The sequence below is a fragment of the Echeneis naucrates genome, chromosome 10, assembly GCF_900963305.1.
Source record: "Echeneis naucrates chromosome 10, fEcheNa1.1, whole genome shotgun sequence".
Taxonomy (NCBI): domain Eukaryota; kingdom Metazoa; phylum Chordata; class Actinopteri; order Carangiformes; family Echeneidae; genus Echeneis; species Echeneis naucrates.
Window position 1 is genome coordinate 11,805,193 of NC_042520.1, and position 24,760 is coordinate 11,829,952.

The following is a 24,760-nucleotide window of genomic DNA, read 5'->3' on the forward strand; positions in this document are numbered from 1 at the left end:
GGGGCCAGGTGGTGGACGAGGCGGACTGACATGTGCAGGACTACTGAAGACACCATGAGGAGCAGCTGCCGGTCTCTGATCAGAAAAGCTACGTGGAGGCACAACCCAGTCAATCTCTGATGAGACAAGACAAGAGTTGGACTCAGTCAAGATCCTAAAGTAGGACTCACAATAAAGCTGCAGACCTCCATATTACTGCTGATTCTTTAGTCTAGAAAGAAACTTCAAGATGCAAACTACTGAAGGCTTGGATTGTGGCATGAAGTTAGTTTCCAGCAGACACCTAAAGATTTTAATGCAGTAGCTGCTTTTATACATGTAAGCTGATTTGCTACCTTGAGGCTGAAAGCCAGCTCCTGCTGGGGCCACAGGATTCATCCCCACTGCACTGCTGCTGTAGTCTGACTGAGCAGGCCTGGAAGGTGAACTGGAGCCAACAGGTGCTGCTGACTCTCTATGAACAGCAGCCTGAGAGTGACCAGGCTCTAGCACAGGCTGATTAGCATGAGGCACAGCTCCAGGTGAATACTGGCTGGAAGATACTCCATAGTTTGAGTCAAAACCAGGAGCTACATTCACTGTATTGCCCCCCTGGGAATCATAAAGTTGGCCTCCTAGAGAAGGAAGAAAGTTTCAGAAGATCAGTTACCATAAACTGAGACTGAGGTTGTAACTACAGCAGGAGTGATAAATTTACCTCTCTTAGCAGGATAGCAGAACACGTTCACAGTCAGCAAAACAAAGAGGGAAACCCTGAAACCATTTAGAACTGGACTTTAGTGTCACAAAAACTCATCAACATACATGAACACACAGCTCCAGCAACTTACCCTAAGAAAAGATGTGCAGACATCATGTTGAAAGCTAACACTGAAGGACCAGTCTCCCACAACCACTTATAAATGTTGGCAGCCATGATTAATCAGAGCTTAATAAACTAACCATGAACAGCTGCTGCTGACGGACTCCCAGTGAAGGTGGCTCAAACCTCAGAACTTAGGTGGGCATTAATGAGTTACATTTTCAAAGTGAGATAACAATAACCAGATGAAGTCACCAAGTCTTGGCAGCTGACCTTCGTTTGGACTAAATGCTGAGGTTTGAGCCACCTTCACTGGGAGTCCGTCAGCAGCAGCTGTTCATGGTTAGTTTATTAAGCTCTGATTAATCATGGCTGCCAACATTTATAAGTGGTTGTGGGAGACTGGTCCTTCAGTGTTAGCTTTCAACATGATGTCTGCACATCTTTTCGTAGGGTAAGTTGCTGGAGCTGTGTGTTCATGTACGTTGATGAGTTTTTGTGACATTAAAGTCCAGTTCTAAATGGTTTCAGGGCTTTCCTCTTTGTTTTGCTGACTATGAACGTGTTCTGCTATCCTGCTAAGAGAGGTAACTTTATCACTCCTGCTGTAGTTACAACCTCAGTCTCAGTTTATGGTAACTGATCTGACACTCTCTTCCTTCTCTAGGAGGCCAACTTTATGATTCCCAGGGGGGCAATACAGTGAATGTAGCTCCTGGTTTTGACTCAAACTATGGAGTATCTTCCAGCCAGTATTCACCTGGAGCTGTGCCTCATGCTAATCAGCCTGTGCTAGAGCCTGGTCACTCTCAGGCTGCTGTTCATAGAGAGTCAGCAGCACCTGTTGGCTCCAGTTCACCTTCCAGGCCTGCTCAGTCAGACTACAGCAGCAGTGCAGTGGGGATGAATCCTGTGGCCCCAGCAGGAGCTGGCTTTCAGCCTCAGCCTAAAGGTAGCAAATCAGCTTACATGTATAAGAGCAGCTACTGCATTAAAATCTTTAGGTATCTGCTGGAAACTAACTTCATGCCACAATCCAAGCCTTCAGTAGTTTGCATCTTGAAGTTTCTTTCTAGACTAAAGAATCAGCAGTAATATGGAGGTCTGCAGCTTTATTGTGAGTCCTACTTTAGGATCTTGACTGAGTCCAACTCTTGTCTTGTCTCATCAGAGATTGACTGGGTAGTGCCTCCACGTAGCTTTTCTGATCAGAGACCGGCAGCTGCTCCTCATGGTGTCTTCAGTAGTCCTGCACATGTCAGTCCGCCTCGTCCACCACCTGGCCCCATGTACCAGGCTGGGGAGTTGGACCATTATGAGCAAACCTTGGAGCACGGTGACTCCCAGAGGGAGACGGAGGAGACGGGCTTCATGCCGCCCCCACCACCCCCTCCCTTCGTGCCCTTTGAGCCCTCTGAATCCAGCCACACCAGCGTACCTCGGCCAGGACCTCCACTTGGATACTGGGACTTCTATCCTTATTACTATGACTACAGGTTCCTGACTGGCCAGTTTCCTCCAGGCACATTCACATATGCCAGCAACAACTTTGAGCAGGGGATGGACCACTGGCATGATGCTCACTATGTGAAGGAGAATATTCCCTCTGCACCTGTACAGCAGAAAGGGAGCGCTCCAAGTTACCCAGCAGCCCCTCAGCATCCTTCAGAGCCACAGCTTCCTGGAAAGCAGCCACTTGTGGTAAGAAGCTGCAACTTTGCAACTATCTAGGTGTGCAACATGCACTAATTTGTTCCTCTTGTCTTTCAGGCTGGATACTAGGAGGTGGACCGCTCAAACATGAATGTTTCAAAGACAAATAAACAATTGTCAAACTTTAACTAGTGTTTGGAATGGAAATGGAACAGATTTTACAGTTAAATGTCAAGATGGTTAGTCTTAAAGTGACTGTATAGCATGGAAGTGACTGTCCTAGTTGTCTTTGAACCTTTTTGTTTCACTGACTCCAGTGAAATGATGCTGACCCTGATCAAAGCAGTCACCTGTCCTCCAGTAGGTGGGACTGTCTGGGATGGACTAAAATCATGATGATGCTCCAAACCAGTCCTTCAAAGGATTACAATATCACCTGCTGGACCCAAATTCATTCCATGCCATTTGTGGCTACCCTTGTGTATCTGTTGGTGCCTTTGGGTGACCAAGACTGAAATGACTCTGAAGGCATGTTTCATCCCTCAATGGCTTTGGAGAGTTGAGCAGTGAAGCTCAAACCTTAACACCAACTTGCTGTCACTCTTGACCCCCTCTGGTATTTTTCAATCCCAGCCTTACTGCAAGACATCTACTTGTGTAGCACAACTCATACGTTTAGCAATTCAGGGTGCTGCCATGACTGTCCTGCAAAAGGGAACCAAGTCTTGTCTTTTGGCTGCTTTGACCCTTTCCAGTATAACAGTGTCATCTTATTGCAACCTACTGAGACTCTCAGTGAAACTTGGGGGTGACGTGCAGCTGGACACTGCTGTCTGTGACACTGATTTATGGAGTGAGGTTCCTTTTTTTTTTCAGAGATGCTGATTCAAACAAAGGGTGTTGACCCAATATTAAGTCCTCAGGGCATATTCATGTGAATCTACTAAAGGTGCTATTTCAAAACTTTACAAGGGTTTTCTGACAAATACTCCAGACTATCAAAAACAAACAGGATTGGAAACAATAGAAATGTACTAGCTCCCATGCATAGAATTTTTTTTATTTTTATTTTTTTTTTTTTTGGGTCACACCAAGATATCACTGTAGAGGAGAAGGCCCAGTATGGTAAAGGTTGTGGTGGGCAGGATGCAAACCATCTATGTGTTTTGGGAATGTCCATGATTAAAACACTTTTGGTCAGAGGTACATAAAATGACAGAAATTTTTAACAATGAAATACCCAACCACTTAAATATTTTCCTGGGTGACAATGAAATCAGGCCAATAAAAATCTATTGATAGTAACTGCAGCCAGGAACATTATCACTTGGTGCTGGTTGGACCCTGGACCCCCCCCCCCCACCTCCACACATACAATGACATACAGTATATTTGATGGGGGGGGAAATCACCTTTTCACTGAATTTACAAATAGATAAATTCTAAGATACAGCCAAACTTTAGAGCTACAACAGACTGAAATTTGTTCCATAATCTTCCCAAAAAAGTGCTGAAACTTTTCAATTAGATTTTTCTTTCTGTCCCAGTGTCATACATCCCTGTTCTAAGGTGCTAATGTTTCATTAAAGCTCCCTGCCCCCCCTTTTCTCTTCTTTTCCTCCCTGTATTAGAATGTAGGAAATGTACTGAGGCTCATACGCAGAGAAGAACCAGTACGGGTAAATGAGTATATGTGTGGGGGGTACAAATGTGGACATACTTGAAACAGAGCATGTATATGTAAGTAGATGTATGTGTATATACAGACAGAGGTGTGTTCATATAGAGCTATAGCTATGTGGGAGGTGAGGGGTGGCAAAAAAAAAAAAAGTATTGAGGTTAAGTTGTCTTGAAAATACATTGATCATGCTAAGACTGCTCTACTATTATTTCTCTGGATCCACAACAAGTGCTGGCAATGTCACGTCTGTGTGCAATGCTCTGAAAATAAAAAATAAATGGGTCTTAAATTTAATGGGAGCAGTTATTAAAGCTTCTCCTTCACTGATCTACTGCTGCTGTTGCATCAGTAGCATATCTGACTTCAGCCCGGCAGGACACATGTTCAAATCCTGTCAGGGTCAAAAAACGACCACAGTCATCCAGAAATAACAGTTATGATAAACTGAGAAAATTTGTTCTGACTGTGTGCAGTTCAATTGAAGACCGCTGTTGATGGCTGGACCTGCATTACATCTGAAAAAGGAACCCCATGTCATGGCCACCCTCTCTGCCTCTGAGTTCCAGGGTGTTTCCTCCTTTGTGGTTTCTTTGTCTCCCCCTGGCTGTCCTGTCTGTCATGTCAGTGTCTTGGGTGTGGGTGGGTCACTCTGCTGTTAAAAACTACCACTTAACAGTCAGAGCATCAGCCCTATACTCTGCTTGGTCTGCCTGTGCCCAGGATTTTGTCCGCTTTCTTCATTACCCCCGACTCAAATAGGCACACAGGTTATGCAAAGTAATGCACATAGACTAACACAAACACACACTAGAGTTTCTTATTCCCTCTGTTGTGTCACCACTGCAAGGTTTGACCTGAAGTGAACATTCTCGCAGCTGGTTATTGATGAACAAAGATCATGGATTTAATATTTCTGTCTTTTAAAAGAATTTGTTTTATTCAGGTCTGACACGTGTTGGTTTGAAACCAGCAAAATACTCATTAAACATCTCAGAGTTCAACCTCTCTGCTGGAGCTAAATATGTGGGATACTCGACAAAGTGAGATAAGGATAACCAGAGGAAGCCACCAAGTCTTGGCAGCTGACCTTCGTTTGGACTAAATGCTGAGGTTTGAGCCACCTTCACTGGGAGTCCGTCAGCAGCAGCTGATCATGGTTAGTTTATTAAGCTCTGATTAATCATGGCTGCCAACATTTATAAGTGGTTGTGGGAGACTGGTCCTTCAGTGTTAGCTTTCAACATGATGTCTGCACATCTTTTCTTAGGGTAAGTTGCTGGAGCTGTGCGTTCATGTACACTGATGAGTTTTTGTGATACTAAAGTCCAGTTCTAAATGGTTTCAGGGCTTCCCTCTTTGTTTTGCTGACTGTGAATGTATTCTGCTATCCTGCTAAGAGAGGTAACTTTATCACTCCTGCTGTAGTTACAACCTCAGTCTCAGTTTATGGTAACTGATCTTCTGAAACTTTCTTCCTTCTCTAGGAGGCCAACTTTATGATTCCCAGGGGGGCAATAAAGCAAATCTAGCTCCTGGTTTTGACTCAAACTATGGAGTATCTTCCAGCCAGTATTCACCTGGAGCTGTGCCTCATGCTAATCAGCCTGTGCTAGAGCCTGGTCACTCTCAGGCTGCTGTTCATAGAGAGTCAGCAGCACCTGTTGGCTCCAGTTCACCTTCCAGGCCTGCTCAGTCAGACTACAGCAGCAGTGCAGTGGGGATGAATCCTGTGGCCCCAGCAGGAGCTGGCTTTCAGCCTCAAGGTAGCAAATCAGCTTGCATGTATAAAAGCAGCTACTGCATTAAAATCTTTAGGTGTCTGCTGGAAACTAACTTCATGCCACAATCCAAGCCTTCAGTAGTTTGCATCTTGAAGTTTCTTTCTAGACTAAAGAATCAGCAGTAATATGGAGGTCTGCAGCTTTATTGTGAGTCCTACTTTAGGATCTTGACTGAGTCCAACTCTTGTCTTGTCTCATCAGAGATTGACTGGGTAGTGCCTCCACGTAGCTTTTCTGATCAGAGACCGGCAGCTGCTCCTCATGGTGTCTTCAGTAGTCCTGCACATGTCAGTCCGCCTCGTCCACCACCTGGCCCCATGTACCAGGCTGGGGAGTTGGACCATTATGAGCAAACCTTGGAGCACGGTGACTCCCAGAGGGAGACGGAGGAGACGGGCTTCATGCCGCCCCCACCACCCCCTCCCTTCGTGCCCTTTAAGCCCTCTGAATCCAGCCACACCAGCGTACCTCGGCCAGGACCTCCACTTGGATACTGGGACTTCTATCCTTATTACTATGACTACAGGTTCCTGACTGGCCAGTTTCCTCCAGGCACATTCACGTATGCCAGCAACAACTTTGAGCAGGGGATGGACCACTGGCATGATGCTCACTATGTGAAGGAGAATATTCCCTCTGCACCTGTACAGCAGAAAGGGAGCTCTCCAAGTTACCCAGCAGCCCCTCAGCATCCTTCAGAGCCACAGCTTCCTGGAAAGCAGCCAGTTGTGGTAAGAAGCTGCAACTTTGCAACTATCTAGGTGTGCAACATGCAATAACTTGTTCCTCTTGTCTTTCAGGCTGGATACTAGGAGGTGGACCACTCAAACATGAATGTTTCAAAGACAAATAAACAATTGTCAAACTTTAACTAGTGTTTGGAATGGAAATGGAACAGATGACTTTATTGCTAAATGTCAAGATGGTTAGTCTTAATGTGACTGTATAGCATGAAAGTGACTGTCCTAGTTGTCTCTGAACCTTTTGTTTCATTGACATCAGTGAAATGAAGTGACCCTGATCAAAGCAGTCACTTGTCCTCCAGCAGGTGTGACTGTCTGGGATGGACTAAAATCAAGATGATGCTCCAAACCAGTCCTTCAAAGGATTACAATATCACCTGCTGGACCCAAATTCATTCCATGCTATTTGTGGCTACCCTTGTGTATCTGTTGGTGCCTTTGGGTGACCAAGACTGAAATGACTCTGAAGGCATGTTTCATCCCTCAATGGCTTTGGAGAGATGAGCAGTGAAGCTCAAACCTTAACACCAACTTGCTGTCACTCTTGTCCCCTCTATATTTTCTCTTCAATCCCAGCCTTACTGCAAGGTAACTGCTTATGTAGCACAACTCATATGTTTAGCAATTCAGGGTGCTGCCATGACTCCTGCAAAAGGGACCCAAGTCTTGTCTTGTGGCTGCTTTGACCCTTTCCAGTATAACAGTGACACGTTATTGCGACCTACTGAGACTCTGTAACTTGGGGGTGACATGCAGCTGGACACTGCTGTCTCTTGTGACACTGGTTCATGGAATGAGGTTTCTTTTTCAGAGATACAATGCTGATTAAATCTAGGGCTGAACAGTTTTGGGAATTTTGTTCCATCCATTATTGCAATTTCTTTAAACTTTCAACAAAACATGAATTTTAATCTGGCCAACACAATATTAGATTAATAGAATGTTCTTTCATACAGGCTGGGTGTCTGTCAGAATTAAAAGATCAAAGGTCACAATAACCTTGTCTTTCAGGCTGGATAGTAGGAGGTGGATTGCTCCAACACGAATGTTTCAAAGACAATTGTCAAACTTCAACTAGTGTTTGGAATGGAAATGGAACAGATTTTACAGCTAAATGCCAAGATGGTTAGTCTTAATGTGACTGTATAGCAGAATAGAAATAAGTCAACTTTTGGCTTCATGTCTTCTTGAATGTAAAACTAGGAGGGAGCAGGCTTTAGAGCCAAATGTCAAGATGGTTAAAGTCTCAAGGTAAACATCCACCTTATTTTCAAACACGGAAGTAAATAGTGATGAACTTCTGTTTTTGTGCGTCTTTGTCTTCCAGTTAGCCGCTTTCCCTTAGCGGGGGTAATGTTCATCAACGGTGTCATAGGTACACTATAAAGAAACCCTAAAAGCCAAGATGGGAGGCCGGTACCACATCCTCAGACTCTTACCAACTGACAGTACCAGTTCCAGTACAAAGCTGATGTACTGCCCAGTCAAAGCAAAGCTGACCTCCACTCTGCCAGGGTCCTTACTACATCGGCCGATTGTTCCTGCAGTCACACATGAAATAAAAATTCATTTGACCCTTGAAAATGAAAAGACATTTTATTTAACATCAAGTTGTATGTGTAATTATATAGTCTGAAAATCTTTTGGTACCATTTAGTTCTTGAAATATAATCACAAATATAGAAGAATTAACAAAAAATAGAGGTGAAAAAAACAAACACCTTTCTCATAAATTGGAATTGTTTAGTTCATTTAAACATACATATATATGTATGTACATCATATGTACAAATGATAGCACAATCAAGGCACAGTGGTCTGTAACTAGATTAAAAAAAAAAAAAAGTGGACATGACGTTTTTGCCTAAACGTAGATTGCAATTTTTACCCAGGCAAAGGGATTTATCGTCTTTCTGCGGAGGATGCAGATCATATCGAGCCTTACATCCACTTTCAGCTCTCGTACGCGGCCGATGTTCAAAACACCCCCCCCTCTAGGTGAACTTTGCGTTTATACCAGTTATTACTGTAGCCCCTAACTGCACAAGAGACCCCGGTCTTCCTTTAAGCCGTTTCTGAACCAAAAACAAAACAAAACAAAACACAAATATCTCTCTGTCGCTGCGGTAGACAATAGTTAGCTAATAGCTACACAGAGGTGAAGAGTGCTGGACTGGAAGTGTCGCACAAAAAACTGGAAGCTGTCTGCGTCCTGTCTTGCCTCCGTGCTTCCATGAAAATTAAGGTGAATAGCATGGGAAGTGACTACTGGTGGTTCTGTTCATTGGGTGGCACTCAAACCTTGTTGCAGCAGGGGCCTGAAATTTAGTTGGAGTAGCAAGTTGACACAAGATTCTGATGTTTTGCTACAATGCTAGCATATCTGACTTCAGGTTAGAACGTTGCAGTCAGGAGTCAAACTGTCTACCAGAAATGATGGTTACCAAGTGAGCTAATTTGGACTGAGTGTGCAGTTTCGATTGAAGAACCTGCTGTTCGGCTCAGCACATTTCTGAAAGGTTGCCCCCCAGTTCTGAGGTCAAGTCTTTTCCCTGTTTTTCCCTGTCCCCTGTGGTTCTTTTGTTAAAGTACCACTTAACAGTCAGCATCAGCACACCTGCTGTTCATCACCTCATCCACCCAGCTGAACCTGGACTCCAGCTCTCGTCACTGGATTGTTTCTGCCACCTTTGGTATAACTCTCTGCCAACCTTATGGTTTGTTTGTTTGTGCTTGTACATATTCTCCCTGTGCCCACGATCACACCACCTCTCACTGAGCCTCAACCAGCACCTGCCAACACCAGCCTCCTTCCTGTCCTGTGGACCTTCCCCTGTTTTTGATCTCCTGCCTTGTAGGCTGTCACTCCCCAGTCCTGCTGCCATGCATGCACCATTCCTCTCCTACCCTGTTTCCTAGAGCTCCTGGATCCCCATACCCTGTTAATGTCCTGGTTGCCAGTAAAATCCTCTTTAACCTTTGACCTTACTGTGTACCAGATGTTCAATCACGTCAGGGATTGTTGCTCTCAGTGATTATCAATTTCACACAGATGCATCTTTTCATTCTTCGCGTTTCTATGAAAACTTTCTGTGAAGAAAACTATCTCAGCTGCAACTTGTAAGAATGTAACCCCAGAAATAAAAAACAGGAAGAGTGGTTCACCACAGCCTATTATAAAGCCAGGGTGTGGGCTCTGCTATAGGCTCAAACACAAATACACACTCTCAAATCTGAATGACATGAGTGTAAACACAATTATTTGAAATGATTGAATTTTGGCCAAATAGCAATAATCACACAGCAGCGTCAACATATGATCATGTGACTCCACCCATAAAATGCTCTTTCGGACATGCACACCCTTGTAACCCAAAAACATTGTCACTGATTTTCCAGCCATTACAATGATCTTAATAGCAACCTACATCAATGTCTCAACACTGCTTTGTTTTCTACAATTTAGTGCATCAGATCCTCTGATTTTACACATATACAAAGTGCGTTAGATCTGCCGCTGCACTACAGGGATGGGCTTTGAGCAGGAGGGCGTGGAAGATACACAAGAAGGTGCTGACATAATTATAGACCTCGAAGACTAAGACAGAGAGGAGGAGGGGAAAATGACGCAGCTGGGACAGAAATGCATGTGACGCAATGACAGAATGGGATTAAAGATAGACACTTATTTTTAAAACCATCTGTTTTGTGTTGAATGAGTAGATGCCACATTTAACTGGGAGAGTGAGAGAAGACATTGGAAGATGTTTTACCGTGCATCTACTTATAGTGTCTCCAGATAACATCTGAAAGTGAAATGATATGAGGAAAATGTACATTTTTACATGTTGATGATAACACCTACCCCTGAAGCCATCCCTCCATTATCCTCTACCTATACGGAGTATATGTACGCAACTACATGTTTGTATATACTATATGTGTACAACCAGGGTTTCCACAGCAGATGCAGCTGTCTGGCCCACTGGACCGTGCCAATGTTACTGTGACTCTATTTTGGGACCTATGTTGTTCAAAGGTCAGATAAAGAAGTGTAGGAATCCTTACAAAGCGGAGGGTGGGGGTGTCGGGTGAAAGGGGGAGAAGGGGGGTATCCATAAACCAACGCACACATCACAAAGTCAAGGCAGCACAGACAGAGAAGGGCAGAAAGGGAGACAGGAGCAGGAGAGCAAAGAAGGAAGTGAGACATAAAGCAGGACTCCTGCGAAGAGGAATCATCTTTGATTGAATGCAAACTTCCAAGTGAAGACAAGGGATCATTGAATTGTCCTGGTCATTGGTTTAAAAACAAAAAAGTCTGATTTGACCTTTGATCTGTTGAATCGAGAAACTTATCTGAACATCATGGATGGAGAAGCGCCCAACCAGGAGACAAATGACTCTACAGAGATGACTCATCAGACCGACACCAACAACAACAACCAGGTGTGGTTTTTATGTTAATATTGAAGTGTAGCAAAGGGTTGGACTGACATTACGATCTGCACCAGAAATAGGCAGCGAGAGTATCTGCAGCTATGGCAGGTGCTGTGTTTAGAGTCAGGCCGGCAGGACAGGGGAAGAGGTTTGCTGTGTTACACCTGTTCTTAAGTCTGGCTCAAAAATTGCACGCACACACACACAAAGACAAAGACAGACACACAAGTTATGCAAAGTACTGCACATGCACTCATACAAACACACACTAGAGTTTCCTATTCCCTCTGATGACTCACCGCTGCAAGGTTTGACCTGAAGTGACTGTTCTTGCAGCGGGTCATTGATAAGCACAGAACATGTACTTAATATTTTAGTGTCATTTAAAAGAAATCGTCATATTCAAGTCTGAAACAAGGTTGGTTTGAAACTGGCAAAATACTCATTAAACACCTCAGAGTTCAACCTCTCTCCTGGAGCTAAATAAGTGAGATACTCAACAAATCCCAGACTAGAGTACCAGGTCTCACATTACCTGTGAAGCCCCCTAGAGTAGAGGCACTTGTTTAAGTTGGCCAGCATTTTACATAATGTTGCGTTCAAATAGACACGATATATTCCAACAAGGCCATCACAGATTCATTTCACCTTCTATATATTTCTTGTTGACAACAAATTCAACTTCAAGTTAATTTTATCTCCACTGCAACTTGGGAGCAACACAGAGGCAGGAGCATACAAATACAAAGTACTCGGCATCCACCCATCTGTTTATATTTGGAGTGACACATGGGATTCATTTTTTTCACCTTCATAATTCAAGGGCATCGTCAATGGCTTTGATCATGTCAAAACTTTTTCAAATGTTCTTGGCAGAGAGGAAAATTGTTCTTCCCAGAGGGAAAGCGTTGCCATTTTTTCTTTGTCTCACAGAAATGAATTAGATGTGTGTTGGAGATTACTGAATTCTGGCCTGTTTCCCCTGAGCCCCCTTGGGAGAAATAATTAGGAAGATAATAGTTCAAGATCTAAAAACCAATCCTGTCAAATTTGTAAATATTAGAAGAAACACACAACAACCAAACACTCGATCACCATCACAACATCAGGGGTGGATCAGGTTCATTTATATGCTTCATCAGTCATGCTTTCTTCCTGTTATCTCAGGAGCTGGCTATTTCTGACCAGAGAAGAAAACGGAAATGAAGTGAAAGAAAACAAGAGTTTTACATTTTATTTTAATTGGAAATCTAGATTTTTTTTTCAGACGAGAAACAGGAAAAAAAAGTCAAAATTTGATATTGTTGCACTTGTTAAAATGAGCTCAATTATATCTAGGGCAATATAAGTGAGACAAAGAATAAATCTTATTTTCAGTCTTCCTTTCCTCTGGTTCTCTGCAACCCAAACAGAATGAAACGCCAGTTCTGAAAATTTCCACCACAAAATGTGTGTAGATACACAAACATGATTTGTTACTATCAATCTGCGTTACAGGAATACAAAGTACATGACAGAACACAATTTTATGTTTTTTGTTCTCCAGTCAGATGTGCCAGGGCAGGAGGACAACAAAGAAACAGAGACGGAGCACACCAAGGGGGAAACAGCAGGTGGTCAGGGGTCAGTGGAGGCGGTAGGAGAGAGGGAAGAGGCTACAGCACCACAACAGGGAGGAGGAGAGGAGTCCAGCACTGGGGATACAGATAAACCTCAGGTGGCATCAAAGCCTGTTGAAGGTGACACTGAAGTGGCTGTACAAGATAAAGACAAAGCAGCTACTGATATGACAGAGCCCAAACCAGGAAATGGAGAAAATAAAGGACAGGGAGAGGTGGAAGATAACTTGAAGGGGGGACAAGTGGAGGAGGTAAAGAGTGGGAATGGCAGTGAGGAGGTAAAGGACAAAAACAAAGATGAAGAAAAGAGTATACCTGGAGAGGACACAAAGGAAAAAGACAAAAATGCGAGTGCAAAAACAGCTAAGGATGCAGAGACAAAAAAACAAGTCAAAGAAGACGCTGAGATGAGAGACAAGGCAAAGGTGAAGGAGGTAGAAAAGCAAGGGAAGCCCAAAAGAAAGAGTGGACCTCCCCCCTCTTCTCTCTCCAGACCGAGACCTTCTGCCCGCTCTGTGAGAGCCTCCACCAAGAACAGCATCATTGCCAAGTTTGAACAAGCCGCACCAGAGTAAGTCATCAGACAGAGTTTCGCACCAAATATGAATCTGGTGGGGTTTAATCGGAAACTATTTAATACTGTGACACTTTTAGATCACCATTACCGCGCAACTTCAAAATCCAGAGGTCATCTGCAGCCATGGCCACGGGAGCATCAATCAAACAGAAGATGCTTCAGTGGTGTCGCAACAAAACTCGAAAGTATGAGGTCAGTTCAGAGCAGATTATTATCCAAAGTGTCACATTCAGCTGTTCAGGAGATCAGAGAACATGCTGAATTACAAAAACTTGACACTAGGGTGAAAGTGTGCTTTTTGTGTGTCTATTTGGTTTCTGCCCCTTGATCTTTCAGGGCATCAACATAGAAAACTTCTCATCTTCCTGGTGTGATGGGCTGGCATTCTGTGCTCTGATCCACCGTTTCTTTCCTAACGCTTTCGACTACAGCTCCCTCAATGCAGACGAGAGGGAAAAAAACTTCACTCTGGCCTTCCAAACAGCTGAGTATGCGCATTTCTTCTTACAGTTCAGTTTAAAAAGCTTGCTCATGAATGTCAAAGACAATGTTTGCTACTGAATGAATCACAGTGAAGTTGATATATTCAGCAGAAACGAGAATTATTCAATTACAGTAAAGATACAGTACAAACCTAAAAATTGCCTTTAATTGACTACTTCACTACTTTTATGTTGCACCTGAAGCCTGCCCTTTCCTTTCCTCTGACTGTCCCCCTCTCCCAGGTCTCTGGCTGATTGTTGCCCTCTGCTGGAAGTGTCTGACATGCTCATGATGGGCGAACACCCAGACCCCATGTGTGTTTTCACATATGTCCAGTCCCTCTGCCACAGCCTGTCCAAAATTGAGAAGGAGAGGAAGGAAAAAGAAAAGGAAGGGAAGGAAAAGTCAGGCACTGAGGGAGAAGAGGAAGATAAAGGAGAGGCCACAGTAGGAGAGGAAGCAGCGGGAGAGCCATCAGCAGAGATGCATGAAGAGCAGTCTGCAGTAGGTGAGAAAGAGGAAGAAGAAGCTGCTGAGCCAGAGCAAACTGGCAGTGAGGAAGCTGCACCACCAAGCTGTGAGACGGAGGAAGATGGAGCAGCGCTGATCGAGACAGAGTCCTAGAAAACGTTGACAGCACCCAGATGGACTGAAAAGACCAAAAAGATTGCAGATGATTGTGGTGCTGCAATGAGTAAGTCTTAGTTTGGTTTTGGACTGACTACTAATGAGGCACATTGTGTGAAAGTGCATTGGACTTTATTTTTTATTGACTGCCATGTTGTTTTTTCTTGAGCACATAAAGGAGAGACTCCAATTATTCAGTTGGTTCTGTGAAATAGAAAATTAAACATTAATTATTGAACTTGAATCATTGTTTTTTTTGTGCAACAATAAAATTATGAAATGAGTAGCATTCAGAAAAAAAACAAATGAATCATGAACTGTGTGAGGGATAGTGGCAATAATGGGCAACCATCAACCATCAGACAGTAGCATTATAGCACATAAATTATATTAAAGTACAATGAAATTATGTGAAAAATCTAATTTATTGGATCATATAATCTGCATATTTGGTGGAAGGCAAATTTAAAAAGTTCTTTGTTGAGTGTCAGCAATAGAAAAGTTTATTGTGTGATTTCTATCACTTCTTTCACAAGCAAAATGTACGAGAAAGGATCAACTTTCATGTGATTGCATGATCAATCACATGGAAGCTCAGATGGCTCCTAAGACTAATTTTTTCCCATGAATATTATTACAATTATTATTTCTAAAATTAATAAAATCCTTATTATTCTTATTAATGTTGTCATTATTATTACTACTGCAGTCACTAAGGATCCATGTTGGAGCTTTCTAATTTAATATTCTGTTTATTCTTCAGTTCGAACAAGTAAAGTTGTTTTTTTATTATTATTATTAATGATTAATTATTTTTCACTCAAAGCTCCTGAACGCTCCCTCCACCTCTGGTTTTAACAAAGAGCAATACCTCAAAATTGAAAATGATAAAATAATGATTTAAAAAAAAAAACCCGTATAAATTACTCTCAGAGCATCCACTCCTCCTCTGCTATGGCACATGGCTTGTCCCTTTGCTGCTGATTAGTCGGAGTTGTGTGAAGTGTCTTCGCTGTTTGGATGAATAAAACATCAACACTGACCACATGGAGGCTGTAAACCGGAATAAAGGGAGGGCCCTGCTATCGGGTAATTACGGTAATGAACGTCATGCTACCGGAAAGGCCATTGTGTTGCTGCTTTGAGCTCAGTCGGCGGCTGTCTCGCCGTTTTCCACCGTGATTGTCGGCGGTATCGGACCCCAACATGTCCACAAACCTCCCGCCAGGCGGCCTGAACCTGGAGTCCCAGCTCTCCTCCATCATGGAGGTGCTGGTGAAGGCGGCGGTGGCGGAAATCAGCCAACTGTTCTCGGAGGGCTCGGCGTCTCTGCGCCTCCATCTGAGCCAAAGCCTGAAGGAGAACGAAGCCCTGAGGATGAGGATGAAGGTGATGAGGAGCGAGCTGTTCTCCCTCCGTCTGCAGACCCGGACCAACAGACCGATCAGAGGATCCGGACCCAAACCGCGGACTAAAACACAAGGTAACCAGGGCTTTTACTTTGAAAAGCACTTCACACTCGAGTAAAGTGCTGTTGTTGTCCTGCTGACTGAGCAGTCACGCAGTCTGTGCTGGTTCATCAGTACAGCGAGAGTTTGCTCTCTACTTTTATTTAAAACAACCTACACCTGTTGAAAAGGATTTTCTTAGCAATCGATCAGCTTGCTGTCCCAAAATTTTGATGGTGATCATTAACTTCCTAAGAAATGATACTCACGCGCTTGTTTTTATGGCATCATGCTTTTCTTTGTCGGTATCGAAGTGCTTATGTTTGATGTTAATATTTTTACTGACTACTACTTTAACATTTTTCATGAAATAATTGTGAAATAATTGAAGAAGTTTGTCTGTCAGCGCTTGTATTTGGTTCTCATACAATTATCAACACATTTGTAATATCCCCAGACTTTTGTTTCCAACTGTATCCCTTTATATTTATTAAAGTGATGGCCCAGACACCGCCCCATCCACCATCACGAACTTGTCCTAAAATCCTTTCCTCCTCTAGTTGTCATTAAGGCACCAGGTCATCCAAAGGTTGTTGGGGAAGCTGTTTCCATGTCTCTACAATCAGAGAACAAGGCTTCCTCCTCTGCCACCCAAGTTCAGGTAAAAACAGAACCTACTGCAACAAACAGTCTTCTTGATATAAATGTGTGTGTTCATGTGTTTGTATCCTTCTTTGTTAGTGTGCAGATGTGGAGACTCCAGATGTGATCCTGATCAAAGATGAAGATGATGTTGGAGGATGTGGACCAGTTGGAGGTGAGATGGCCTTAAAAAAAAAAATAAAAACGTGACTATCAGTTTGTGAGCTGAGAGGTGTCCTATTTGTTACTTTTTTTTTTTTTTTTTTGGTCAAATTAAGCCTGGAGAAAAAGCTGCTGACCTTACTTAACTCCATCTGAGCTGTTGTGACTGTTCTTTGTAAAGATGGAATATGTCAACAGTTTCTATATTTCTCTGTAGTTTGCTTTAGCAGATGCTGTATGTTATCAGAAACTGGTTGAACCCGACGACACTTGGTAGCAAACATGGCAGTAGCAATTGACGAGAATAAGTGGGGAGGAATAAATGAGCATTACCGAAATGGACACAGGAAACTGTCACCGCATGGTTGAACACTTAGATTTACATATACAGACAGGTGTGCGCCCTCAAAGGGAGGAACAGAGATTTTACACTTTGTGATGTTTTCGTTTCAAAATGTGTCCTTCCAAGATGGGTTTGAAGTGTTGTGGGAAGTAGGAAAATGGTTGCAAATCAGAAATATTATAAATTCATAAGAATAACCCCTCAAATAAGGAGTTGGTAGTAAATGCCTGTATGTAGGTGCCAGTGAGGACAGACTGAGGTAGAAAAACGCCCTGCAAATTGGTGCAGGAGAAAGTAAAATAGTAATGGCATATATATCCAAAGGCATTTTAATATCCTGTCCCAAAATATTGCCACTTGAGGACAGGCCCAGAATTGATGGGGTAAGGAAGCTGGTGCAAATATGCATGCAGTGCAGGTGGGCTTGACTCCGGTGACTAAGCAGCTTATTTTGGACCAACCCACTGCACTGCACTGCACTTTACAGCAGTTTAAAACTCAATCAAATTCTGTCTGTCATTAAAGGAAGATGAAAATATCCTGCCCAGTTCTCTTTCCCATGTGTAATTTACTAACTCTTCACACTCAAAGAGCCTGGAATTATGTAATTGATGGAAACCAGGACCTTTAAGAGCGTCATGAAAACTTTGATCTCAAGTCTCTTGACATCTTGGCCTAATTAAGGACATCATCGTTGGTTAATGGGGGTTTAAGAAGGATGTTGGGAGCACAGGACTGAATGAAATGTCTTTGAGGCATCTGAAGTAATGCTTTGATGACAGTGGAATTTATTTTGGAGCTCTGTGAAAGAGGCAAATTGGTTTTCAACACGAAGTTATAAGAGAAATATCTGTCAACTATGGAGGCCAAGCAGCAAAACTAGGAACAATTCTTTTAATTTGCAAATAACTTTTATCACATTTCAATGTTTTATTCTTTTCATTCTTATGCTCTTTTTAGGGGTGGACAGTAATGAAGGAAATTTAGTTGAGTACTGTACTTAAGTGCAGTTTTTAAATCTGTGCTTTACTTGAGTATTATTTTTGGGGGATACTTTTACTTTCACTTCACTACAGTCCAGGTAAGAATATGGCCACGATGTATAATACTCATCCTACCTGGGGATTATTTAAGCAATACATCACGCCTGAAGTGATGTATCAAGTTTTGCTTCCTCCTGTAACAGCTGGTTGTTGTCATGGAAACACAGTTGCTTCTCTGACAAAAATCACAATACTGGAGAGTAATACACAATCAGTTTTAATGTAGTTTATATTCAATGAGAAATACATAGCCTATTATTAATAAAAAAAACATTTTAACCGTTTCGAATAAATAAATGAAAAATCACAGCTTTTACTTCATACATTAGACATTTATTTTCAATATTTCCGTGGATTGTGCATCCCCTAAAAAACTGTGTAGCGTCAGGTAGACCACTCGTACTTTCAAGTGGAGCGGTTGTGTAGTGTGTGTGTGTGTGTGTGCGCGCCGAGGATGTTCCTCCACTTTCTGCGGTCTTCCTGATTTGGTCTCCGGTAGCTCTGTAGAGACGTTTCACGTTTGTGACCGCTCAGTCACGATCTGTCTGGTGTCGAGGCCTGCATCAGACAGCTTCTGGATGGTGGTGCTGCGGAGGCGGTGGTTGGTGTATCTGCTGTGCGTCGGGGTGATTGACGCCCATCGGCTCTCGTGTAAACCTGAATGTTACCACACACGTTTTAGTTTTCATACAAATTTACCTTTCATCTAAATATGCACTACGCATAATACACTTACCGAACTTTGTCAAACGCGCAATTCATATTTTTTCTTGGATGTCGATAAAATGCTGGTGCGTCATGAGGGCGATGTCAGCTCCGCACGTCGGCTCTTGCTCAGTTTTTTTTTTTTTTTGGAGACAGGCAGTCCTCAATCCATTCATCCATCGTTAGCCCTCCCCGGAGATCAAACATCCTTAATTGTTAATGCCGTCAAGAAAATACAAGTAAAAACCAGCTACTTTTTCGAACTTGCTGTAACAGTTGGTTGTTGTCATGGATACATTGTTGCTTCCCTGACGCGGAAAGCTAGACTAACGGACGTTAACATTAAAGCGCGCCAGTTAGCTTACAGGCAAGCTAACTGCGCTGTTTCTTACCTTGCTCTACGTTTCTCGTCCCAGTTTCACAGTCACCGCCTTTTTTTTGTAGCTGTAACTGCTGTAAGTTTTATAGTCAGTGTGATAAACTCATAAAAATCCTGTGTTGTGATGTTGAAGGAAGAAAAGAGCTGAATAAAGCCGGTGTGTCAACCGATTTGGTTCCCCCCTACGCTGATTTACTGCTGAGTCGTGCGTAGTTGCTAAGTTACCGTGCGAAACACAGCTGGGTGTACGGAAAGCGAAAGGGAACTAGCCAATGTGTAGGTTACTTGTATGGTATTTATTATATAACAAAATAAATTGAGAATGCATTTGTTTGGCCATTCATTGTCAATCTTTGTATAAATGGATACCAGCTAGCATAGCTGTGCGAGAGTAGCCTACGTTAAGTAAACCTCACTGCCAGATCACATACACTAGTTAGTCGCTTCGAAATGGACTGCTAGCTAACTGGTTAGCATGCTCGACTGACGGATTGATGACATTATTTTTGACGTATAACGTAACTTTTGCTTACCGTTCTTTTGGAAACGGGCAGAGTGCCTGCGAATGACATATTTCTGCTCCTCGGAAACACCCACCGGATAGTGTCCATATGTTTCATAATTCACGAACTCGTTGAACACAAGTTTGTCCATTTTATCATAATGAACATACGCTCACATGACAAACGCTCATCCTGGCCTCCAGAAAGTATCAACTTTGCGCCCTTTGGGAAACTGGGTTGGGAATTAGTTTATGCCCTAGGTTGGTTCCAAGTGATTTATCCGAAAGTCAACGATCCATTCACTGAACACTTAAAATATTTTTTCCCTGAAAGCCTACACATTATCTGTTATCTCTTGCACGACATGCCCATAAAATAGGCTATAGGTCTACATAATTATCATTGATCGATCAACCAGTTAAACTGTAGCATATACACAAGAACAATTCAGCAACAAAGCATGGTATTTACTTACTTAAAAATTATAAACAAGTCAACAGGCGTGGACTCGGAGCTAAGAGGTCACATGAGATGCCGGAGCCAATCGCAGCCCACTCTGGGTGCCACGTCATCACGGTTAGGTCAGGTGACGTAAATGTGAAGTGGTGAAGTAGCGCAAATGAATGGGGCAACTCGAGCAGCGCTGTGGCGCAGCGGTAATGCTGCCGCCCCGCACCTAGGTGGGAGTGGTTCGATTCCCGGCTAGGGTAGGTGATGTAAATGTACAATGTAATGTATAATGTAATGTAACCCCGGGGTTAATTGATGATAATGTTAATATGTATACATGATGTAAATGTAATGGTGATTGTATAATGTAACCCTAAATGTATGTAATGTAATATGTATGTTAAGTATGTATGTATGTTCCCGGTGTGGGCACCTGAACGTGTCTACGGAGTTAATTGGTTACGAGTAATGGACTGGGCTAATGCAGATATGGCGCCCCCCCCAGGACCTAGGCCGAACCAGACCAGACGGGTGACGGCACCCCTCCAGGAACGGACCGAGACCAGACCGGACGCGACCACAGACTAGACCAGTAAAGTGAACAAGTCACCCACTGAAATTAACTTTTTTAGTGAAAGATTATGTAATAATCAGTACATTAACTTGTTTTCTTGTTTTTCTCCCTAATTGTAACCACCCCCCCCCCCCACAACAAATGGCCTTCGCTAAGCCCCGCCCCCATTGGTTACTGTTCTGGTTCTGTTGTCTGAAGTTCGGTAGGAAAATATCCAGTCAGCATCAGTCCAGTGATCAGAAAGGAAAAGAAAGAAGAATAAGAAAATAAAGGGTTTAGAAATTTTCTATACAAATGTTTTTTTTAAGAAGGTTGTGACGGTGAATTTGGGACGAGAAACGTAGAGCAAGGTAAGAAACATGGCCGTTAGCTTGTACATCATCTACCCTAGCCGGGAATCCCACCTAGGTGCGGTCTTGTAATCTTGTATGCCAGACAGATGTGAGTGTATATTCATTATTATTCGTGAATTATGAAACATATGGACACTATCCGGTGGGTGTTTGCGAGGAGCAGAAATATGTCATTCGCAGGCGCTCTGCCCGTTTCCAAAAGAACGGTAAGCAAAAGTTACGTTATACGTCAAAAATAATGTCATCAATCCGTCAGTCGAGCATGCTAACCAGTTAGCTAACCAGTTAGCTAGCAGTCCATTTCGAAGCGACTAACTAGTGTATGTGATCTGGCAGTGAGGTTTACTTAACGTAGGCTACTCTCGCACAGCTATGCTAGCTGGTATCCATTTATACAAAGATTGACAATGAATGGCCAAACAAATGCATTCTCAATTTATTTTGTTATATAATAAATACCATACCAGTAACCTACACATTGGCTAGTTCCCTTTCGCCTTCCGTACTTCCGAACTTGGGGGGGAACCAAATCGGTTGACACACCGGTCAATGTGTTCAACTACTCCGCCTCTCCTCTTCTGTGTGCGCCAAATTAGACCGACTGCTAGTTACCATGGTTACCAGCGTCAACAGCCAAGCTAAGGTGAGACAGACTACAGCTACACTAGCATAAGCTGAGCTAGCTAGAAATTATTATTATTATTATTATTAAAAAAATTTTTTTTTTATTTTTTGCATTCCAGTGTGCATTAAACCGCGATGAATTACACAATCACCCCTGATGCATAAAGTGCAGCACTGGCTGATTCATTGCTTTTGTGTGGACCTTGCAGCACCCGTTCTTTTTACAACATTACGACAGACAGAGCAGACTTACAACGGACACGCGGAAGGCTTAGCACTTCGACTTTGATGACATAGGAATATCGCTGAGATTGAATCATTCTCCATTCATAAATTTTGTATTCTTTGGTATTTTCAGGTCAGGATGACTTTGGGAGCCACACTACACAGGGAGATGTTACCACAGGGACTCAGAATGTAGAGCCTCCTGGTTCGTCGTGCCTGATGGGTGATACTGAGGGGCTGAGAATCGTGAGTGTTCATGGCAGAGGAGAAGGGCCTCTACAGGAGGAGGCTGACACCCTCTTTACTGCTTCTGAACTTCAGGCTTTTAGCCATCTCTCTCCAGACCACAGTGCTGCCCACGACAGTCTCATAAACTTTGACACTGATGGAAATGACAGAGCACCAATGAGAGCGATGCAGGATAACAGTATTGGATTGGTAAGAAACAACCAGCTGGAGAGAAATCATTCCACTCAAATAGCTTCAGCCAGATTGAATAATGCAATAAAAACTACAATGTTAGGAGCTGATGATCAAATGGGGCACCCCAGTCGTATCGGCCAGTTTGCTCAGATACAAAACGTCTTTCCTCAGAGCGTCAACAAATCTCTGGACTGCAGCTTCTGTGGCGAGCGCTTCCTCAGCCGCGAGGACCTGATCGTTCACCGGGCAACTCACACCGGAGAGTCGCCCGTTCTGTGCACCTTATGTGGCAAGTCATTCGTCAACAAGACAACCCTGAGCATCCACATGCGCATTCACACTGGTGAGAAGCCGTACGCTTGTCCTCAGTGCGGGAAACGCTTCACACAGAACGGCAGCCTGAAGATCCACCTGAGGACTCATTCTGGAGAGAAGCCCTACACCTGCAATCAGTGTGCAGCCAGCTTCAACAACCCCAGCAACCTGCGCAGACACATGATCACCCACAGTAACGGGGTGCTCTGACCATGGCTGATTAAAAAAGGTTTTGAGCTTATAACATGGGCTTTACATTTTTTATTTTGTTGTACTGAGATGCAAGGGGTTCAATTGTCTTTAAACTAGAACTCTGTATATCATAACAACATCCAACCAAATTCGACTGTTGTAGTTCATGAAGACACAAACACTCACAGCCTCTGGTCCATGAGATGAGCTTCAATTCTTTTAATTTAAAGTAAACAAGCAGTACAACAAAATAAAATGCCTTTTTGTTCACATTAACTTTTAGTTTGAAAATGAAAACAGAAATGCATCAGAACAACTCCATGTCCATCATGTAAGGTTACTATCTATACCATTACACAGCTCTAGACTGCTACCTGATTGGCTGAGTGTGCAACAAATACTGGTGAGGAGGCTTAAATGGACAGTAACGATGACAGTGACACTGAAGTATAAACAAAACGCACTGTAGCTTTAGGTCAGCAGTACGGACCCATTTTCTATCTCTCTAATGTAATTTTATAGTGTGATATTAATATATATTGTGATACAGGACATTTTGTGGAAACTGAAGAAAAGACATTTGTTAATTTCTAAAATAATCAAGCAGGACTTATTCTAGTTATTTATATTACTTAAAGTTAACATATTGAAATGAAGTTAGATTAATACAACAATTATGTCCTTTTAGTTTTAGCCTAAAGCATATCTTGCAGTTATACTACCCTCACTGGCCTTTCAAAGTTAATTAGAGGATAGTTTAAATGTTTTGTTCATCTCTGATGTGGTCCATAATTTTTTATGTTACGGTATGTATTATCACATCACCAATTCACATTTACAATAGAAAATGACAAGTAAGTGCTTATGTGAAGTGATAAAGTGTTTTTAAAAGTTTGCAGAGCCCCATGAGTTGAGTAGTTTCTCCCATCACACACCTGGCGCACAAACATACACTCAGATGCTCTAATAAATAAAAGCATTATGATTAATTAGGAGTGTAAAATGTCCGGTTTGTGTTAGTGCTCTCCATATCTTGCGTAAGGTGAGAGACTCCCCTCCGTTCATTTTTGTATGTATATTTCATCTAAAAAAATTATTTAATTTAAAACCTACCTCCACTATTCACTCTGTTGCAGCCCTTTTTTCACTGTTTTTATATTTCCAAATGGTTCTGGATTGGACAATAATCAAATTAGTGTGGATTATTTGTGTAGGTTTGTATTCTGGATATGTAAAAATAAATAGAGATTAAAAAATCCCACTTCAGTGTCTACATTTTGCACCTCTAGAGTGCAGCATTGTTTTTCTTCCCACCATTATTGCAATGTCAGTTTACTCATGCTGTGGTGCTGTCTTTGGAGGCTGGTGGGGGGCTCTCAAGGAAACTGGGGGAAATTCCTTGCATTGTTCCTCTTTCCAGCCTGCCCACACTTAAGTACTGTTTGTCATGTTCATGTGTTTGTGTTTGCCTTTGATTTCACCTCAAATTCTGGAAAGACAGGAAAATACAAAGGTAGAAATACATTTCACCCCAAATTCTGTTAAGGTAGAATTACATTAAACCTAAGAAACAGGATTTAAAGTATGATGATGATGATAAATGATTTTAAAGGCTGGAAAAAAGAATTAATATAAAACATAGTCACATCAGTGCTTACGGAGAATTATAGTCATGCAGTGATCCCAAAATAGTTTGGCATGATTAACCATTTACTTAACATGTTGCTGATCAGGCACATGCAGATGATGTGATGGTCAGCGGTAACGAGTTCATGAGCCAGTGGCTTTGTCGTGTTGGTGTGGTATGCAGTTGTTGTACTTCCCCAAGAAATGCTGCTTCCTCTCAGGCTATTGTTCTTGGGCAATCAATGAACTAACATCAGTGGGTGTATATGTGAGTGAGAGGGAGCAACAGATGGAAAATGGGAGGAGAGAGGACACTGGGAGGCAGCCTATTTATTACACTACTGCAA

General features: G+C 42.6%; 2 protein-coding genes across 3 annotated transcripts; both read left to right on the forward strand.

Annotated features, from left to right (window-relative positions):
- The first annotated feature begins 10,828 nt into the window (after window positions 1-10,828).
- smtnl1 (smoothelin-like 1) lies at window positions 10,829-14,644 on the forward strand. The gene is made up of 5 exons (XM_029512920.1): window positions 10,829-11,109; window positions 12,647-13,290; window positions 13,374-13,488; window positions 13,633-13,784; window positions 14,022-14,644. The coding sequence occupies exons 1-5, from the start codon at window positions 11,029-11,031 to the stop codon at window positions 14,401-14,403; spliced, it is 1,374 nt and encodes a 457-aa protein (XP_029368780.1). The 5' UTR covers window positions 10,829-11,028; the 3' UTR covers window positions 14,404-14,644.
- Window positions 14,645-15,541: 897 nt separating this feature from the next.
- LOC115049523 (zinc finger protein 205-like) lies at window positions 15,542-24,044 on the forward strand. 2 transcript variants are annotated; one of them, XM_029511797.1, is made up of 5 exons: window positions 15,542-15,889; window positions 16,415-16,515; window positions 16,596-16,671; window positions 21,991-22,295; window positions 22,452-24,044. In XM_029511797.1, the coding sequence occupies exons 1-5, from the start codon at window positions 15,613-15,615 to the stop codon at window positions 22,803-22,805; spliced, it is 1,113 nt and encodes a 370-aa protein (XP_029367657.1). In that variant the 5' UTR covers window positions 15,542-15,612; the 3' UTR covers window positions 22,806-24,044. The 2 variants fall into 2 exon arrangements, with proteins under 2 accessions (XP_029367657.1, XP_029367656.1); XM_029511796.1 differs by having other exon boundaries at window positions 21,991-24,044.
- Window positions 24,045-24,760: the final 716 nt, after the last annotated feature.